At 33.1% G+C, this 21913-nt stretch overlaps 1 protein-coding gene across 3 annotated transcripts in view; it reads right to left on the bottom strand.

The window, feature by feature from the left end:
* Positions 1-2327: 2327 nt before the first annotated feature.
* The window catches only part of LOC127860580 (uncharacterized), a 77054-nt gene continuing 57468 nt past the window's right edge, over positions 2328-21913 (bottom strand). The window contains exons 1-4 of one of the 3 annotated variants that reach the window (XM_052398714.1): positions 7435-7590; positions 6309-6518; positions 5938-6025; positions 2328-5757 (exon numbers count right to left, since the gene is read on the bottom strand). In XM_052398714.1, the coding sequence (XP_052254674.1) occupies positions 4133-5757; positions 5938-6025; positions 6309-6428 (1833 nt within the window). In that variant the 5' untranslated portion in view covers positions 6429-6518; positions 7435-7590 and the 3' untranslated portion in view covers positions 2328-4132. Of the gene's footprint in view, positions 5758-5937; positions 6026-6308; positions 6519-7434; positions 7591-21913 lie in introns of those variants that run through there. The other 2 variants (XM_052398717.1, XM_052398715.1) reach the window with 2 other exon arrangements.

The raw sequence follows: 21913 nt of genomic DNA, 5'->3' as shown, positions 1-21913 counted from the left end.
TACATTCCAATGATATTATAACGCCGCTTAATCTTTTTTTCCTTTAAACGTTACGTTACTTAAAGAAGGCGAATATCATGCGTCACGCCTATAGAATCTACTTGCACTCGTTGAAATGTTCCGTTTATAACCTCGGTTGTCTCCTAAAATGAAACTCGAATGCCATTATAGAAAAGTGTTTACATTTATAACAATACGTGTATGATTTGCTGACTCAATGATATATGAGGAGCGCGCCATCAAGCGTTCGCTTGCATGATCTGTTAAAGTACATTTATTAGTCGAAAAGTGTATTATTTTATTCGTTTTATACACATCCAGTTCATTTTAGCAGTCCTTCACAAATTGGACAAAATCTGTACACCAAACAAAAACGTTATTAAAAATAAATAAATAAATTTGTAGCAACGTCAGAGTTGTAACTTATAAAATAATATCCATTGACATAATGTTCTATACTTAGCGTAGATTTTTCTGTTATTTGAATGATGTGTTCTCGCAAAGAGTTTTAAATAATTTTATAATTGTTATAAGCAAATTTTCTTTATTCTATAAAGGGAGCACCAAATATAATCATGCTGATAAAATTTAAAAAGAACTCAGTGCGTGAACCGATAGCTTTATAAAAACATAAATTGTTACATTCAGGACCAGTGTCGCACCCTACATTCGCAATTTGTTGCAAATCACTGGTTCGATGCAAGAACTGCATGGACACCTGGTATGAGAGCCCACCGCCAGCCAGTTACCCGAAGTGTATGAGCCAGGACGGCACACGACGTGCCATGACAGGGCTTTTTGAGGCCGTGCATGCTCTTAGGAATAATTCACCATACTAATTGAATGTACATCTGTATATGTTTAGCAATAATGTGGATTTTTATTTCATTTCTTAAACAGATATGAATACAGTGTAGTAAATAATTCGATTGTTGTTTATTACTTGAAGAGAAAGGCTACGCCGAACAAAGATATTTTATTGTACAATGCTTATTTTAATGCATTTTATACATTAAATCAAATCCAATGACTTGAAACAAAAGCAGGCATTTATATTGGTATCGTTATATAACTTTACTGTTGGTCTATTCATTATTCCATTAGACTAGCCAAAAAGAGCTGTGCCAAGACTCGTCTATTCTTCCTCTATAATACATGTAATAGTGAACATTTTATTATTCAAAATAATAGTTTCAAAGGAAGGAAACTGTGCACTAAGAATAATCATGAGTTATCATCCAAATAAAGCTGTGCAACGCCCCTCGTTTTCCGTTTTCTGTGTATCGTTTTATCAAATCAAGAACGATAAATGAGAGCAGGCGCTTTGTTTCAATTTTCAAATATTGAATTTTTTTGTAATTTAAATTGAAACGAAATAGGAATAGACATACACGTTTCGTGTTTTGTTTTGTAATTAGTAAAACGAAAAACGATATAAATAAGTCGATTTGTTCTTTTGTTTTTTTGTATTTGTTTCGGTTATAAGAAAATCGGAATATGAACTTAAATGCGTTTATTTTCGTGTTTCGTGTTGTCGAATGCAAAACGAAAAACGAAAAGACGGTATGTACACGGACCTGTTTCGTACACTGAAATAACGTACTTAAATCGGGATCCAGACATAAGCCCCCCAGGACAAAACCCCCCCAATGAAAAAATGAACATTTGGACAATTGCCCCCCAGAAGAAATGACAGATAGGATATAAGTCCCCCAGTGCTTATTTTGTATCTGGACATTTGCCCCCCAGTGCTTATTTTAAAAGTGGACATTTGCCCCCCAGTGCCTAATTTTAAACGACATTACTCGATTGAGCAGATAATCATGTCCAATTATCACCACCTTTTAATCCTTTTGATTTATTAAAATCAGAAGCCTTTAATTTTCATTAGCAAGTATATGATCAAAGCCACATGTAACACCTTTAACAAGCTGATAATCCTTTTGATTGATTAATTAAAAAACAATTCAAATTCTTTAAGATGTTTGTTTTACCTAATATTAGGCAATTAAAGTGAGTTTCTGGACCTTTTTTATTTCGAATTATAATGATCCAAGTTTCTATGATTATATATTTATGAGATATGAAATAATACTGAATCCAAATACAGAGATATACTAGTCTAATGGAAACAACATATGATATTAGCACTGGGGGGCAAATGTCCACTCCTCAACTAAGCACTGGGGGGCAAATATCCAGATGCAAAATAAGCACTGGGGGGCTTATATTCTACCTGTTATTACTACTGGGGGGCAATTGTCCAAATGTTCATTTTTTCATTGGGGTGTTTTGTCCTGGGGGGTTTATGTCCTACAATCACTTAAATCTATACACATAATAGCGGAGTTTACATTTGCCGGTACCACAATATTTTAAATGTATTTATAGTTATTATTATTATGATTAAACTGGCTAATATATATATATACACTTGTTTATGTAAATCAATTTCCGATAATGTCTTCATTCTTTTTAATGTTAAAATATTTTATTGAAGCAAATGTTCAGTATTTTGGCTTTCAACTTTGGCTAAAATGACTGCTTAATATGCCAAGGGGGGATGACATGGGGGTATCATAAATTGTGTTTTATTACCAGACACTAGGCTGCAACATGTGGTTTCTGCAGGGACCCAAGTATAGGTCCCTGGGTTTATGACACCTCGTTTTCTTTGTAATTGTCTGGGCAGTATCCGATCATAACGAGATAATCGGGTTGTGATGAACGAAGGTGCAATAAAACACCAGGATAAAAATGCTACAACAAAGAGTGTCAACATTGGTGTGAAACAATTACATTATTCAAGAGAATTTATTTTATGTGTGACAAGGTACGTTTGTTCAGACAAATAAAGTTTCAAATCTGGTACAATATGTTGCGTACATAAAATCGATCTATTTAATTGTTGTTTGTTTTCACAATAACTTGTTTTCGTTCGTTAAATTTAATTTATTCTGAAATAAGTTCAATTGATGAGAGAATTTTTTAACAAAAAAAAGGTCGCGAAGAAGTGCCAAGTATGGAGATTTTTGTCATAACCATGCACATACCGAGCTTTTACATTGTCTTCTACTCCCGAGTTTTATTCAGACATAACTAGTAAAATTTTATTTGATTTGTTGTATGATTATTTTTACAAACGATGATTTTGTCAGCCTTCTCTTTATGCGCTTATATGAATTCCACCTCTTTTTGCCAACCAGTGGGCGGAGTCTAAGGTGGGGTGAATTTACACTTCAATTACCATTTTCAATGGTAAAGGTCATGTTCCCAAGTGGTAAAAAAGCGCTCAAATCATATTCCAATGATCAATACCATTAAAATATAAACATTCAGCGCTTTTTTTAATATTTGGCATTTTAAAATAAATAAAATATTTACGTTTAAAGTTTTGTGGTAACAGTGCGGGATTTGTCTTGAGACACACAGGGTTATTGAACGGAATGTTTAATGCATTTTCACGCCTAAATGTACTAAAATTAAATATGCGAAAAGCGATAGCTTTAATAGGCGTCAATATAATAAAAAATGAAATATTTGTGCAATTTACGCATATACGGTATAGTGCAAGAGACGTTGGTATTATCAGCGACACTGTACAATTTTCTCTCTGGCGGATTTTGTATCATCTCATTACGTCACATCCGGCTAAGGGACACAACTCTTACACTAGTAAATGCGAATAACTGAAAGGGTCTATTGCGTTAGGACAACACTTATAAAAATGTATAAAGGTTTGCACCACAAACAGATTAACTCGTGAAATCCTTGTCACCCTGAGAAATTAAGTAAAAGTAAATTAAACAAAACATGCGCATACTGATACGTCGCAGTTTGATGAAAAGAAACACAGTTCAATTATATAAAAACATGTCATTAAAATGTCAAAATAACAACTTTTAGAAGAGAAAAAACGAGCTGAGTAAATGTCTAGTTTCGCATCTCTATACTTGACTGTTGACCACAGTCTTATAAATAGAAGCATTTTGCAATCTTTGTGACTGTAAATTACTGCAACGCTTTTATTGTCTAATGATGACGACGACAAAAGAAACAATCCTATCGCATTTTTCATCATGTACCATTTCCACAAATATACCGTGTTTATGTCTCCGTTTCGTGCTCAAAACTAATGAATATCGGATTTTATTTCAAACAGACAATGTGGACAGTCGATGCGACACTTGAGTAATCTTGCTGCCATATTCGCATGGACCAATGTGCAGTCCTGGAAGTCGTATGGAAACGGTGGTGCGTCATGCTGTTCCTTTGTGATGCAATTAATTACTCGTAACGTTTGTGTTCGCTTGTCGTATACGGAGACAACATTTTCACCATTTCCCGTTACAAAATTATCTAGTTGCAGCCCTTCCTCATCGCCCCTGTATCTGGGAAGCACTTCGCCTTCAACTGCCGTACATTGAACTGGCGAAATACTCACTTCTCTGTGATGCTCGCTGCCAAAACGGGAAATAATGCCACATGTCCCATTTGTGTACAACATTTCATTTGCTGCAAACCCGGCATTGTATCCAATATGCGATTCTTTAATCGTTTTACAAATATTTGTTTGTGACATGTTTGTATTCGTTACTGATATTTTAATTGTTCTTTGTCCAATGTCAATACACAACACTATAATAGAACTGTCTCCAACAACACAATATTTAATATCACATCTACCGTACCATCGTTTGCAAATATTTGGTACTAAAGCTACTTCCACGAGTGTCGTGTCCTCACGACATGCTAATAATTGTACATTTGTACACCGCCGTTTACGCAACACCGTCTCGGCAATAAGAAATATCCCAGTTTTATCACAAACTATTCCAACAATACTGACCTGTCTTTCATTCTTTATATTAAGTTTGTATGTCTCATGCGCCCACGTATTTAGTTCACAATCGTATCTATGTGTAGGAATTTCCAAAACAGCTGAATGTTTACTTAGATTGTGCTTTATTTTCCTAATCACGTAAATGAATTTCCCAGGTGGGTCAACACCAATGCAATATTTGTAGTAGTCGAATTCTCGTAGTTCCCGCGGTAATCTGGTAAGAAAGGACCAACGTTCAGAGCCTATCGCGTATGCATATATTCCTCCTGATTTTTGTAGCTGCGGAATCTTGGCTACAAGTAAAACAACGCCAATTGTGTCCGCTGTAAATGTTAGTCTAGTTTGAAAGTTTTGACTGTTGAAATGTACATAAAATAAACGGCATATCTTGAACGTTTGGACATAGTCATACGATAAAGATTGAAAGAATTCGTGAGTCGTTTCGTTCAAGTTTAAAGAGCAGAACAACTTTTCAAATGATTGTTTGCGATTATTTACATCATAACAAAGCCAAGTTCGGCAGAAATTAAACAGGGTCATTTGACATTTCTTGTCACGGTTCGCTTTATCCCATATTTGTATCATCATCATATCAGTGATAGCTTTACTATTGGCTGGGTGTTCAATAATCTGAATCAAATTGTTAGTTATGTATGTCATTGAACGCGTCTGTAGATCTTCAAAATTGTAACGACCAGCTATCGTCAAAAGCTCAACACAATTTTCTTTTGTCAATGGCACAGTTAACAGGTCCCTTTTGCAAACTGCATGCAAGTCACCAAACTGGAAATAGTCCGCCGCATTTAGCACGTCTCCAATAAGTCGATACTCCAAATTCACCTCTCCTTTATAAAGAAATCCAATCACTGCGCTTACAGCTTCTTCATGTAAAGACTCTGTAATAAATATCTTTCCTAGAAATAAAGTTAAAGCATATGTTACATTATTAATTTATTAGCTACTTACATATATTCCATCATCACCAATCACCACTTCCTAATTCGTGCATGTTGATAACATAATTTATGTGTACGTAAATGAAAGGTTTACTCCAATTTATTTTCATTCATATAAACGAGAGGCAAGTACAATACCTTGTTGTTTTTCTTGCAATCCACATCTGAACATGGCTTCAAAGTAAGGGCATTGTACCAACACACACCAGTGGGCCCAGATTTGTTTCTGGAAGAGATTTGTGTTTGATTGTGTGATTCAGGCTAACAAAATATTTAACAACTTACGTTACTTGTTTACATTGTACATTGGGAACAGCGTAAGAGCAAACATGTTTGTCACTCATATTTAGCCAAAGATGTGTTGGTGTTGATGGTTTTATTATATTTATGTGTTAAATATAGTTCTCAACGCTTGCAAAGAATTGCATCGGGGAACGAACTATTTTTCGTTCTTACTTTCATGTACAATTACATTATACGGACACTCAATGGCAACTATTCGGACTTACCATGTCATCTGGCGGGCCATATACGATGACGACGTCACAAAACTTCGAGCTTTCCTCAGCTTGCTGGAATAACGTTTCTCCCAGTTTTAAATCACTAACCAATTCTTTGAAGTCACTCATTTTTGAAACGATGGATAACTATACGCTACCGGCAAGTTGCAACTGTGTCGTTTCGATCTGCATTGGTATCGATCTTTCTTGCTACATTCTCTGTGGAAAAAAGCAATTGCGTATATCAATCCTGTATAATCATTTTATTATTAAAAGGAAATAGCACCTTTTAACAGAAAGCAGCTAATAAAAATGTATTAAACTCGCTGAAGCAGCATCGTCAAAAATGGATAGAATACTATACAAAATAAACGTTATCGCTAGTCAGCTATAATGAAATGTCATGCTTGACAATATAAGGGTGGGGTTGTTTTAGACTTTAAAATATTAACATGTCAACAGCGTATTTCAATCAAACGTGACCAAATAGAGCTTCTATGACAGGAGGTTATTTGAAAAGTGTGTGTATTTCTACAAGTCGAACTATACACTTTATCACGTCCTGGCCAATAATCCCTTTCATAACTTCTGTTATCAAGGCCTTTTTAAATGAACATCGTCTGCGTGTATAAGATTAATGTCGTAATAGAAAAGTCATCGTAAATATATATATATATATATATATATATATATATATATATATATATATATATATATATATATATATATATATATATATATATATATATATATATATATATATATATATATATTATACTATACAATACTCACATAAACGAAGAAGTACCACATTTTCGATAAATTGTGTTTACTGTACCTTGAAAGGAAGTTAATTGTCCCAATTTAACCGAAACCGAAACCGCACTATGTTTTCGTTTTAGAAATACATATATTAAATACATAATGTTGATACGATATAATTGAATATCAATCATATATGCTAACAAATCATAGTAATTTTGTTTAAATCCGAACTTCATTTCATATTCAGAAAATGATATTGTTCTTAGCAATTCAGCTTTAGTTTTAAAACCGTTGTTTATTCGCATTAAATAACTATTCAGATATATATAAAAATAATACGTAAGTGGTGACCGATATACACTATTTTTACCTTGGCAGAAGTATACATTATTCCGTTTCAAACTGATGTATTCCCAACATAACCTTTTTATATTATAGTTTAAACACTCGCCTTTCATACGTACTCTACATTTCATTTCAGAAATCAGAAAACTATTTTAAGTCGTAAACTCCGAGAATTCGCAGTCGAAATTTGCACCTTGCTAATGGGATTCCAGTTTTTATTTTCCCTGGACATTTTTAGAACACGAAAAAAGCTGCATACTAATGGGATTTAAGTTATGATTTTTCATTGACATACACTATCAATAGTGATTTGTATTGAGGTGTAAATCCGTTCTCAATTGGTTAGCGTATGTTTATAAGTAGGAATGTTTACATTGAGTACTAGTATATAAACATAAAGTTGTGTCTTGTTTAATAATTACATTTAGCAATGTGTGATCACCATGACATACAGGCAAGAGCCGTTGCTTATTCTTACTAAGAATCGGTGTTAATATTCAGTAACTGAAAATGCCAGTCAACAAATATTGTTTTTTATTTAGCTATACCTCGTTATATACAGAAAGTATAGATAGCACTCACTATGGTGACAAAGGCGAACAAATAAATGACTTAGAGAAGATTATGTTTAACTATTAAAGATCTTAAACAAAAAAAGAGATTTTTGTAATTGGCTCCTTAATGGTTCCTTTCAATAAATGCCCCTACCGTTTGGCTTGCAAACAAAGCAATCTTGAATATGTTTTAAAGGCATTTTGGGCAAACGTTTGACAACTTATTTATTCGCTTAAAACCTTTATTATTCAGCATTGGAAAAATCCAACGGATATTGACAATTATAACATAAAATCAATCATATTACTTTATTTTTGCCAGCTGCACCTTGCTTTTCGTGAATATTTCTTAAGACGTTATTTCAATATAAAACGAATAAATAATTTAATGTTTGTTTTTAGTACAGTACCTGTTTGTCGAAAATTTGAAGAAAGCAGTTGTTTCAAGGTATAGATTATTTGAAAATATTTTTGCAATTGGTAACATAATTTTATGTTTGATATTATACACATTTTTGAGATTGTGTGTGTAAAATTGATAAATTGCGACATTACAGTAAAACAGTAGAGCAGGTTATCCGCTATAACGTATGGCTTTTTGCATTTTTCATGTACCGTGGCGATCAATATAAGGCTCAGTTTAACATATGCTCTTGAATAAATAAATAATTTAAAATGAATTTGCATGCATTTGTTTACAGGAAAACGAAGTGAAGCGGACTTTGCCGTATGTAGCTGTATTTATTCTGTTAAACTATACTATACATGCCGACATCGAAAAATAACCCGGAAGTAAATTACGGATACACTACGAATTTGAGTAGCTAAATTAAAAATTTGCCCTTAAAACAACAAAGTAAAGAGGAAAAATATATTTTTATGTAGCATTGTAAAGTGTCTCTAAAAATGTTGTCCTGAAATGCCGCATTGGTCAAAACTGGGATCTGTTATAATTACAACAAAAAACGGCTAGCTCTGTCGAGGGTATTCGTAACCTATGTCACAAGGATTTCTTGCGGGTCTGGTTTGTCACTGAAATTATTAGATTTGCTTGTAAAGGTCGTTTACATTTCATATTTTGATATTTTGATATTTTTTTATTTTACATTATAACATAAATGCGGATATTTGCTTCTTCCGATCGTATAAATTAATCATATACTTATATATATATATATATATATATATATATATATATATATGTATATATATAATTGTATAATTCAGAGCTTGCTGCCTTATAACGTTATACTAGTCTTCCTGTTGAAGATCTATATTTTGTTTGGAACAATTGTATAACATAAAATGATACTTCCTTTGTCAGAATATTATTTAACAATCCATTATAGTTACTTGACTATTTAATTCAAATAACATAAAAACACAATATGACAAATTGTTACGCTATTCATCTTTTTTTCGAGCGCAGACTTCTGTAGAAAACAACGTGCTCAAAATAAAACATTTCAAAGACCACAACAAATTACACGATTCCGGTTCTTAACAACACATAATTATCAAAAGTGGTTATAATTCTGTGTATTTTATTCAATTTATATAGTCGACGACATCCATAAAGTACTCTTTAGACAATCCCAGAAATCGATATCTCCCGGATTACCGCCCCTGAATAATCTAATGTGCCGCCATGACGGCACTGAATAACGATACGGGTACATGTTGGTATAGGTACCTGAAGCAATAAAAGCGATTATATTAAATATATTTGAAGATTTAAATAGTTTCTCTTATCGATTTGATCATCACATAGTAGTTCTTTTTTTTAAATAAATAAGTTTTAATCAGTTATTTTGTGATTAATAGAAACAATGTTCATCTGCATTTTTAAGAGTCATAAAACTCAGCATGAATAAGGCCTTGATTGTCATTTAACATGTTCTTCAACACACGAATACATGAAATTAGCTTGCGGCAAAATAAACAATATTTGTAATGTAACAAACAAACAATCACATCTGCTCAAGACACTATCATACAAATCCATTGATCTTGAGGCACGTGGGCGGAGAAATAACTTGATCTTCCGTGGTATTTCTGAATCCCGCTATGAAAACTGTGCAACGCGTGTGTTCGAGTTTTTGGCAAATACAATGCAAATTGACACGAAGAACATCATTATAAATCGTGCACATAGACTCGGTGCTTTCAAGCTGGGAAACAGGTCTTATAGACCTATTATAGCCTGTTTCATGAACTACAATGATGTAGAGCATATTCTGTCCAATGCCAAAACACTGAAATCCTTCCCTGGTTATTCCATCGACCGTGACGTCCCCATAGAAATATCCGAGGCAAGAAAACGACTATGGCCGTTGTACAAAGACACCAAAAAGGCAAACCCTAATGAATCTGTACGCATTGTATATCCGGCAAAACTCATCTGCGGAAAGACAGTTATGAAAGACGAGTTTCCGGATTGGAATCAAACTCTATCACAAACAAGACTAGTTGATTTCCCCATACTTGATGACCAATCTACCAGCAATGTAGACAATCCCCCGTATTTTATGTCATCAGCGCCGCGACAAGCTGATAAACCCGTCTCTGTTATGTCTCTGTTATGCCTTCAAGCAGTGTTGGAAAAGCTACATTCCCAATGGATGTAGGTCACGTAGTAACATCGCGACAAGCAGTGCATGACGTCATTAGTGAGCAACAGACACCTGGTCCTCTAGACTTGACATGTGTTCACGGTGCTGTGGGTTCAACTCAAGGGACATTAAAATCAAATAACCCGAACTCATCTAATAGTGACGCAGTGAACACTAAATCATACAATTCACAAGTGTTTTTGAACATTACCCCGCCAAAATCCAATGGCGCGAAGCCGAAAGCACCTGTGAATGGTTCCCATATATCTAGGTCACCAAAACGTCGCAGTCCCGGTCAACGTCGGAGCCAGTCTTCTTCGTCGCAGAGAAACCTCCGTTCACAGTTAACAGCATCCCAGTCAATACAAGATACCCCGTCCAAGAAGTGTACACGAAATAATACTTTAAATACCGACACTCAAACTATCGTAACTGATAGTAATTCACCAATAAGCCACAATGACACTGGTTAGCGGTCGCAGGAGAAGGTGCGCATTAGATTTGCACTTTTGAATGTACAAAGTCTTGTATCTAAAAACTGTAATAAGTTGAACTGTTCAGAAATTGCATCAATTTTTAATGAAAATGATATTGTTATGTTTACTGAGACTTGGTCGAACGAATTACAAGTTTTAAATGTCGACGGTTTTGACCATTTTGTTTTACATAGAACCAGGCATGCTAATTCTAAACGTGATTCAGGAGGCATAGTTATTTATATCAGAAATACTTTTGTTAACGATAACATTTTATTTTTTGAGAGTGAAGATGATATTCTATGGCTACGGCTTGATGGTAAACCATTTAACTTAGCAGATGATATTTTCATTGGTCTTTGCTATGTGATGCCGGAGGGCAGTAGTCGTTTTAATGCTGAAGAACGGAACGTATTTGACCGCTTGCTTGACTCTGTTGCTTTCATTCATAATAGTACAAATGGCAAGTGCAATATAGTGTTTTCTGGTGATTTTAATAGTCGAACGTCTGATAACCCTGATTTTGTATCTCTCGACACGAATGAACCATTTGTGTGTCTGCCAGATGATTATAGTGCTGACGCATTTTATCCGAGATATTCACAGGATAAGGGACATTCTAATAACAACGGTGTTGCTTTTATTGATTTTTGCAAGCAGACCGGACTTCGAATCTTAAATGGTCGAATTGGTGAAGACGCCGGCATCGGCAAATATACATTTGTTGGCCATAGAGGTTGAAGCCTTGTAGATTATGTCATAGTATCTGAATCCGTTTATCCATTCTTTACATCCTTTGTTGTTTGCGACCCCAACCCATTATCAGACCATTGCTTAATTGAATTTGTCTATGAAAACAATATTAATCGTCAAAATCATCAACCTGTATATGATGTTAATTGTGGTGATTATGTAACTATAGAAAGTAAATATATATGGAATACTGAATTAAAAGAAAATTATATTAGTGCTTTAAGTGACGATGTTGTAGCAGATAAGTTAAGTGATTTGACTATAAAGACTAGAAATGCTGTAAATCAAAATGACATTGAGTCAAGTTTATTCGATTTTGGAAATATATTAGATAGTGTTACTGGTAATTTGTTTAAGAAAAATATAGCTAAGAAAAATGATAAATTAACACCTCAGAAAAGCAATGTATGGTTTGACGACGATTGTGAAGTTAAACGAAAAGATTTTATGTTATTTTTAAATCGGTATAGAAATTGTAAAACTGATGAAAATCGTGTATTGTTAGTTAAGTCTCGTTCAGATTACAAAATGGTTTTGAAATCTGCAAAACGAAAATATAATATTGATCGCACAAAAAAACTTGAAACATATAGACGTACTAATGCTAAACTATACTGGAATATGTTAAAAGATGCTTCACATGTAAAGTCCCCAAATATACCATTGTCTTCTTTTGAAACATATTTTAAAGCTGTAAATAATCCAGACGATCACTTTTTCAATCCGGATGAAGATGTATTGTACTTCAATGAACGATTTGTTAATAAGGAATTTCATGTTATGTTTGGTGAGCTCGACGTACCTGTAAGCAATATCGAAATCACAACTGCCATAAAGGAATTGAAGACAGGAAAAAGTGCAGGTCCTGATATGTTGTTAAATGAGTTTTTGATATATGGCATTGGCCAGTTATTACCTTTTCTGAATATTTTATTTAATACTATTTTTGATACAGGTTATTTTCCAGAATCATGGTCGGAAGGATATATCATACCGTTACATAAAAAAGGTGTTTTAAATAACCCTGAAAACTATAGAGGAATAACGCTTTTAAGTACTATTGGAAAATTATTTACCAGAATTTTAAACAATCGTTTAACTAATTGGGCAGAGCAATATAATGTTTATATCGAGGCACAAGCAGGTTTTCGTAGCGTTATGAGTACTACAGATAATATTTTTGTTTTACATGGCTTAATTACGCATGTTATTAATACTGGAAAGAAGTTATACTCTTGTTTTATAGATTTTAGTAAAGCTTTTGATTATGTAGAAAGAAATAGTTTATGGTATAAATTGATTAAAATTAGTGTAAGAGGTAAAATGCTTACTGTAATTAGAAGTATGTATAGTGGTATTAAATCTCGTGTGAAATATAACAATACACTTAGTAATGAATTTACATGTTTGCTTGGTGTTAGACAAGGAGAATGCCTATCACCTTTCCTCTTCTCTATGTTCTTGAATGATATTGAAGAGTATTTAATTTTGAACAATTTTGACGGAATAGATACTTACATGACAAAATTATTTCTTCTATTATACGCTGATGATATTGTTCTTTTCTCTGATACAGCAGATGGATTACAAAAAGGTCTGGATTTACTTCAAGAATACTGTAACAGATGGAAACTGAAAATAAATGTTCAGAAAACTAAAGTCATAGTGTTTAGAAAATCTGGAATGTTGCCAAGAAATTTGAAGTTTGTTTTTAATAATGAAAATATTGAAATTGTTAAGTCTTTCTCCTATCTCGGTATTGTATTTACTCAAGGTGGGTCTTTTAGCGAAACTCAGAGAACGTTAGCTAGTAAAGCACAGAAAGCAATTTTCAAATTAGACAGTTATTTATTGAATTTCACTGATGTGTCTATACTTCATAGATTAGAGTTGTTTGATAAACTTGTTGTACCTATTCCAAGTTATTCATGTGAAGTTTGGGGTTTTTACAATGCTGTTAATATTGAGAGAGTACATACTCTATATTGTAAACGAATTTTAAGAGTTAAACGTTCCACACAAAACGATTTTGTATATGGCATTTTAGGTAGATTTAGTTTAGCAAATCAAAGATATATTAGAATTGTTAGATATTGGTTAAAATTGTTAATCAGCAATGACAACAAATACACTCGAATAGTATATAATATGTTAAAAGCTAATGCAGATATATACCCTGATAAAACATCTTGGGTTACTTTAGTCCGAGATTTACTGACCTCAATGGGCTTCTACGAAGTATGGCTTTCCCAAGGAGTCGGTGATATTGATGTTTTTATGTATGTTTTTAAGCAACGTCTTCATGATAGTTATATCCAGTTATGGCACCATCGTCTGGATAACTCGACCCGAGCAACGTTTTTTCGGGAGGTAGTCGATTTTGATTTTCAAACGTTTCTTAAGTGTATAAATGTTCAAAAATTCAGGATTGCTTTTACTAGAATAATTGTTTCTTCTCATAATCTAAAAGTTGAGTCTGGAAGGTGGCATAAACCAATAAGTATCCCATTAGAAGATAGAAAATGTACTGTTTGTGATAAGCTTGAAGACGAGTTTCACTTCATTTTAGAATGTTCATTATATCATGATTTACGCAAACAATACATCAAAAAATATTTTTGGTGTAGACCTAGTATGTTTAAATTAAAGCAGCTGTTTGAAAGCAAAAATGAATTTTATTAATGAAATAAAAATAAAGTTACAGGCAAAAGCAGATATGCACTTAAAAAAACAAACAAACTCTGCCATGTTGTGACATCTTACAGATTTTCGCTCATCAAAGATCTATTAAGATACATTTGATTAATATATCTTTTCGCCAATTACCGGTAATATCTCCTGTACTCGTTCATGTATAATAAAAAAATCCACAAAATTCAATTCCGGCTTGATATTTTGTTTTAGCTTGAAAGCGAAATTTAAATAAAGATATTTATAAAAAAAACATACAATGACGCTTTATATTAAACCAGATACTTTTTAATACAAAAAGTGAGCATCTACCCAAAGTCGTACAGAGTTTGCTTATAAATATTTACGGACCAATTTTAGTTAAAATCACAAACTTTATTCCGGCTATAGATTTTTTGCATAACCTTTAAATATGAGATTTAAATAAGGAATATTCATAACGAAATTATAAATGTTTAGAAAAAAGATATGTATTATTCATGTAAAAATTCTGCATCGGTCTTGAATCTTTAAAATTTTCTTAATGAGTATCTCCAGAATTAGTTTTTATACAGAAATTTTAAACAAAGGCAGACATTAGATTTTTAATAAAATCGTGTACCTCGGAAATAAATATTTCAAAGTTTCGCTAAATAATATCCCTGGAACTATTAGCGCTAAAATCAAAAGGTTTACTTCAGACTTGATGCTGATATAACCTTTAAATTTATAATCGAATAATTACATCCAAAAAAGAAATAATTGTGTTTTAAGCAAAGGCATTACTGAAAGGAGTACTTAAAACACATGTATATCGGCCATAAACATGTTGTCACGGAATATTAATGTAGAGACACATATGCTAGAAATCTAACTTTTATATTTTTAACCATGTGAAATACAATTCATTAACGTCTCCAATTTTTGGTTATTGTGAGATCTTTGAACTCTGTAGTCTACCAGATTTCTCAGTACCTTCAGTACCGTCATGGCAGCGGGTCATGAGATAGCCAATATGGCGGCGGTAAATTCATCGATTCTGGGCTTGTCTATTAATAGAGGCGGATGTAGTCCTGCAAAATCCCACAATGACGATGACGCAATTTGTTACTTCATATATTATTTGAAATAAAACGCATCATTTTGTTTCATGAATCGTCTTTCCCATGTTTCCACTATCTTATGGATTTGATTAGCCATTGTCTATGTATTGATGTGTTGTTTTCAATCATCATATACAATATATCCTCTTATATAATACATAATGTAAACTTCTCGTATAAAATATCCTATTGTCATAATAAACATCGAAAATGTCCGTTTGGTTGGATTTATTGTACGTGTTCATCGTAAACACACTCTTTTACTTTTGCTACAAAATTAACGAACATATATATTGAATGGTTCTCAATGTCAAGCATATCTTACCTTCTTTCTATTCAAATGTTTAACTCCGAAAATGATCTTAATGAAACATATATTTGTCTTTTTAACACTCAGCACTTTGTTAAATCACCAACCCGATAATTTTCGGTTTCGTTTCTATTTATAGAAACGTCGCCCACAACAGGCTGTAATACACTAGAAATTGTTCATCATACTTTGAAATATTATATTTAAAATTCATTTATATGTATATATGTGCATTTTTGTGACGTTTATCAATCATGTTTCAATCTCGTAAACTAATGTGCGAAAAAATGTATTGCTGCAACTACCAATATACTTTCGGAATACATTTACATATACTTGAACTAGATACTCAACACGTTCGCTAAGACGATGTGTGGGTGTATTTAATAGGGCGAGATTTGCTATTGCAAAACTCAGTTAAAGTGAAAATAAATGCCTATTTGCGAGTTTAGGAACACCCGTGACGCGATTAAAACTATATAACTTGACAGTAAACTACATGAAAGTGGTATCACTCGTTGAAGAATTTTATTGCCTTCGATATCAACAATTGAAGGCAAAAAATGCTCTATTCACAAGCGACTAAACAAGTTTTTCGATGGGACACTTAAGTAGATTTTGAGAAGAGAACATCTACCGTTCCCAATAACAAAAATCATTCAACATGTTACGAAATGTAACGAAGTTTCATTACAATCATATACGAAATCATGAAATGGCTGTCATATTTCCCATCAAAGCAGAAATCACCATTCTGGCGAAAAACAATGAAACGCGTAATGATTGATTTGAAGATATCCTGGTTGATTTGAGGCTTTCCACACGTGGTACTTTTCTTTTGTTTGCAAAAAGTCATTATAGCCTAAGATCTCTCATCTGTGTAATAATTTAAGCGTGACAAGAACGTTATTTAAGTCATTATCTTTTTAAAATGTCAATATCAAACAAATGACCTTCGGTGAAATGTAAGTTTGTACTTCAAGAACATAATTTGATACAAGATCAAATTAATGCATCTCTTAAATGCACAGATAAAAAAGTTAGTTTGCAATATAAGTATCGGGACACCGACCCTTTCAGCAATAAGGTGATACATGTTATTTAAAAAAAAATGACGTTACACTCCACAAAAGCTGTATTATAGCAATGTTATATTTTGACCATTTACCTTTAAGCGTGACCTTAACGATTGGGCTAGGGACACTGGTCTTGTACGAATCAAATCATTACCAAATTGTGCGCGTTTGTTGCAAGTTATTTAAATATTACACAATAGATCATCAAAATCTGGACAAGTTTTACTATGACCATATATATCTCATGCTGTACATTTCTAAATGGTTATTTTATAATTGACACATACATTCTGAAGTTTCAATCCAAATCATGTTTGTCTGATGAACATATGTGTGGTCAGTTTTCATGATGAATTATCGTCCGGAAAAGCTGTATTATGAACAAATATACATCTAAGTGTGACCTAGACTTGTGTGCTATGAACAAGGGTATTAAACGCGAGAATGCCGTCTTCTCATGATGAACAGTTATATAAGGTAGGCTATTTTATAGTTTTTACAGGAAGGACAAGCTCGGGTGGACTAACATACAATCACCCACCCATTTTCTGCTCGCCACATGACTTCCTTTGGGCGCCACGGTCGTCTTTTGGCAGGTGCACGCCTAGAGAAATGCACTGTTGATTATTCATTAAGTCTTAATCGGAGCCAATGGTTAAATATGGCAGCGCGGACCTGCTCCGCTGTCCGGTTTCTGCTGGTGTTTCACCCGACGTTAATTTTATTGCAATTAGTTTTTTCAGCACGCCATTTCGATACCATTGCTGACTTTCCTGGTTATGATACGCCAAGTGAGAATTGCAAGTATGGGTAAATGTGCATGCGCAGTGTTGATCATTTTCGTTATCAGCTTTATTGAATTTAGTTTTTACCATAGTCCATTTACGCAAAGTCATCTGTGCCATCTGTGATCGCATGGAATTACTTCTCCATGTCTTCAGATATGCATAAAGCATTTTCCTCCGTCTTTTAACTGTTTCATTTCGTAGAAGGTGTGCTATTTTTATGGTTCCCCACTATTCAAAATATTGTACGTTCTTCTGTGTAGACATTCGTAAATCCATTTATCTCACGTGACACAAACTGAGAATAATTATTTAACTGATAGTATATCATGTTTGCCTTCTTGTTGAGCCATGACGATTTCAACCAGAGCTGGTAAAGGAACCGCGTACAAAAGAAAAGTGTCATTTTCGAGCGTATATATTATCAAAACGACTAGTAAAAACATAAAACAACTGTCATCTGTTAAAGTCTCCGATATTTCCATAGCGCGCTGAAGCATTTTGCTGAATTAATATCTTACGCGATTCAAATGTTTGTTTTATTTAAATTAGTTCTGAAATGGAAACTTTTATAATAATGGCAACTACAATGCGATGAGTTGTGAATCAAAATTGTTTTAACTAAATGCAAATATGTACTAAGCGGACTTTACCACTTAAAACATTAATAAAAAAACACTGAGGTTTGCGTAGTGCATAGTCTTTGTTTTTCGATATAACTTGACTATGTTAATGTTTATTAACATTTCTATTTTTAAATCCGACTCAGTAAAACACTTCTAAAAACTCTGATAAACACAGTATCAAAGCTATGTGTAGGCCTTATTAATATCCATTTCCCGTAACCTAAATAGATATTGAAAACTAAGGCGAGTGTCAATAAATAGACGATTAAATAAGGAACGATACTTTTAAAAACATTCCTAAAAGAAACGCGAGCAATTGATTAGTCAGCTTTCTTCAGACTGCAAGTAAAGAATTTTTGCACAAGATGTGAGTCAGACGATAACAATACAGAACGTTGTCTGCTGTGAGCAATAAAAACACAGATGATTTTAGGCACACTACGTGCACTGCATGATATATTCCGGTAACGTGTCGTTATCTCGAGCGATAAGAATTGTCGAACAACTGAGCTGACAAACTGTATTTCATGAGTATATGAGGTCTGTGTTATATAAGAAAACACTATAATATTATAATTGACGTCAATTTAATTTAGAAATAATCTAGTGTCTTCTACAAATACTTGTATTAAATCGAAGCTTGAAAGATGCTATTCACATGTACACGTCAATATTTACAGCTGCACCAGCGAACCCCATGTAGATCATACACCAGATGTGGATTGCAATAACAATATAAGGGTTTTTCACTTTGTCCTTATTTATATACCTTAAAAATAAGAGATGTTTTAATTTTCGTAAACATGAATCATGTTATCACCATACATGAATTTGATAGTTGTGTGTGGTAATGATTGTATGGGAAATATATCAGTGTTTTTTTCACCATTTTGGGAATGGGGCTAGCTCTTTGGATTTGGAACTATCGCGTCCTTTTGACTAAAATTGGGAAACTAAGAGTGTTGATTGTATGCTTACAAATACTTTAATATAAATAATAAAAGTGATTTCAATATTATATTCTCTAAGGTTTACCCTTATGCAGCTGGATTTGGAGATAATTGACATGTTTAGACTTATTAAACAAAATATTCTTCTTTGGAAACATTCAATTGGGATTGTTTAGGTCCTATTTGGGAAAATATAAAAAATTTCCATTGATAATAAAATGGAAAAATTTATCATATCCTACCGGACCCAAATTTCAACGAAAATAAAACACAGTATTTGTGTATAATTTATAAATTGCGTAAGCAAGTGATTTGGAAACAATGGACTCGCCTATCATGTCATACATCGCGTGACCTTTACGGAAATGCCCTCTTTATCTCACAACTTGGAAATATTAAGTTGGTTTCCCTTTGTAGCTGTTTATCGCCCGCCAATTGTGTCATTAATGGAACACATGTGTGTTCATGTTATATTAAGAATATTAGTTCGCACGATCTATATGCATTTCCCCGGGACAATAAAAAAATTACATTTTACAAAACGCGTATACAGTTACATGTCATTCTTTAAATTAACTATTTGATGCTAGTAAACCTGTGCCCATGGATCCACGAAGTGATTGGATTGTTTCTGGGCTGAGATATTAATTTGTGCTGAGCGTGAATTCCAATGCCGTCCTAACAAACCACGTTATTATGCTCGATTCTTAAAAGTTTCTTTTTATTTATGCTTAACATATACGTGGTTCACACAAATTGGAATATATATATGAGGCAGATTTTTCCCGCTTATAATGTTATTGACTAGAAACTTGAGTTTTCATTATATAATATATATAGTAACTCTGTATAGCTTATGCTTTTGTTACGTTATAAGCGGTTCAAATTATCAATAAATTATGTCGTTTGTGAACACATTTGAAACATACCGTTGTTTTTTTCAGATTATTAAGAAATGTTATATTTCAGAACTGTTACTTTTTATGTTAGATAATAGTTGCGCTCCTATATCCAACGTACCCTTAAAACACATAATGTCAATATGTACGAACGAAAGGGGTTTTTAAGTTCACCATCTGTAGTGTCTCTTCTGGTTTCTCTCCCTTAGTTTTTATAGCCCTGCGTCTACGCCTCAAAAAACAATATACGAACGGCTATGTTTTTTTAAACACAATAAAAGTTACTTTAAAGTAATAAAACTTAAAGCCAACTTTTAACATCATGCTTTTTAGAGGAGCATTTGATATATGAAACGTTAACTGAAGTATATTACACTTAATATATAACTGAACAATATGAAAGATCTGGGGATTTAAGTTACAAAAATGAACAGTCATAACTGGAATGGTTTTAATTAATGTTGCGATCAAAAGGTTTTACAAGTAAGTATTTCACATGTACAGTTTTTAATGTGGTTGGTGGTTGTAAAGCTTAAACAGATATAAAACAAAAACACACATGAATATGTATCTTATATTTATATTAGGAAAAACATATTATTAGCGTATTCATGCAAATGTTGTTTTTTTCCAAATGCTTTAATATGCCATATATATTATCTATAATTATCAACTGAATTTATTGTTACTATTTTGAATAATAGCTTGAACTCTGAGTTCAAATACAAATATATGGAAACTATCAGGAACAAATGATGTGCTGGTTTAAACCAGATCAAAAAACAACATTCGTTTCCACTTTTATGTTTATGTTATATATGCCACCTTCTTAACAAAGGCTTCTTTAATTTGATTATTATTTAGATATGATTAACATTATGACACAATAAATTTAAAAAAGTGTATCGGTATAAAACATTTGATTATAATTTATTATGATAATGATAATTAAATAATATATTTATTATTACTATTATCCTAAAAGTACTGCATTTTACAATTCCATCATGTGCATTATTTCAGGGATTGAAAAGAAACCCAGAAAATTATGACTTAATACCGCCAAATAAAAACATTATTAAACATTAATAATTGCGGCGTCTTGTTTGTCATCTTGTATGGGTTTTTTAACCTTTGTTGGATAAACGTTTAGCAAATCTCTAAAATTTTGTGAACATATTTACTTCTTTGGCGTGTTAAAGCAAGGTTAACAATGAAGAATAAAAAAAAACGCTTGGTTCAAATAATCATTATCCCAATGAATACATTTTATTTTACGAGAAAACGAAATAAAGCAGACTTATCCGTGTGCAGCCGTTTACAAAAGGATACTCAATACGATAAATGCCAACACCAGCCAACATAAAATCAAAGCGCTGAAGGCGCTGAAGGCCTCTGGCTAGATTGAGTGTGCTTGGGAAAAAGTATTGTCCAAATTTCTCCCTTTGTCCGAATTTATGCGGATTGACTCTAGCGGTTGAGTGCAGAAGCTCAGAGACTGTAAGAAAAGACAATATTTGTGTATATACTAGATTGTACATAGACGGTGGAGGACTACACGATACTGGTGGTGGAAACGATAACCTTTTGTTCAACTCTACAGATCTCGTAGAGGTTCGTCTACATAGGCGGTGAAGATATACAACAAAAACAAAATGGCCGCAAAAAACTGTTATTGTTGGCGTCAAAT

Source organism: Dreissena polymorpha, chromosome 15, assembly GCF_020536995.1.
Source record: "Dreissena polymorpha isolate Duluth1 chromosome 15, UMN_Dpol_1.0, whole genome shotgun sequence".
Lineage (NCBI taxonomy): Eukaryota > Metazoa > Mollusca > Bivalvia > Myida > Dreissenidae > Dreissena > Dreissena polymorpha.
This window is presented reverse-complemented; position numbering and strand designations above follow the sequence as displayed.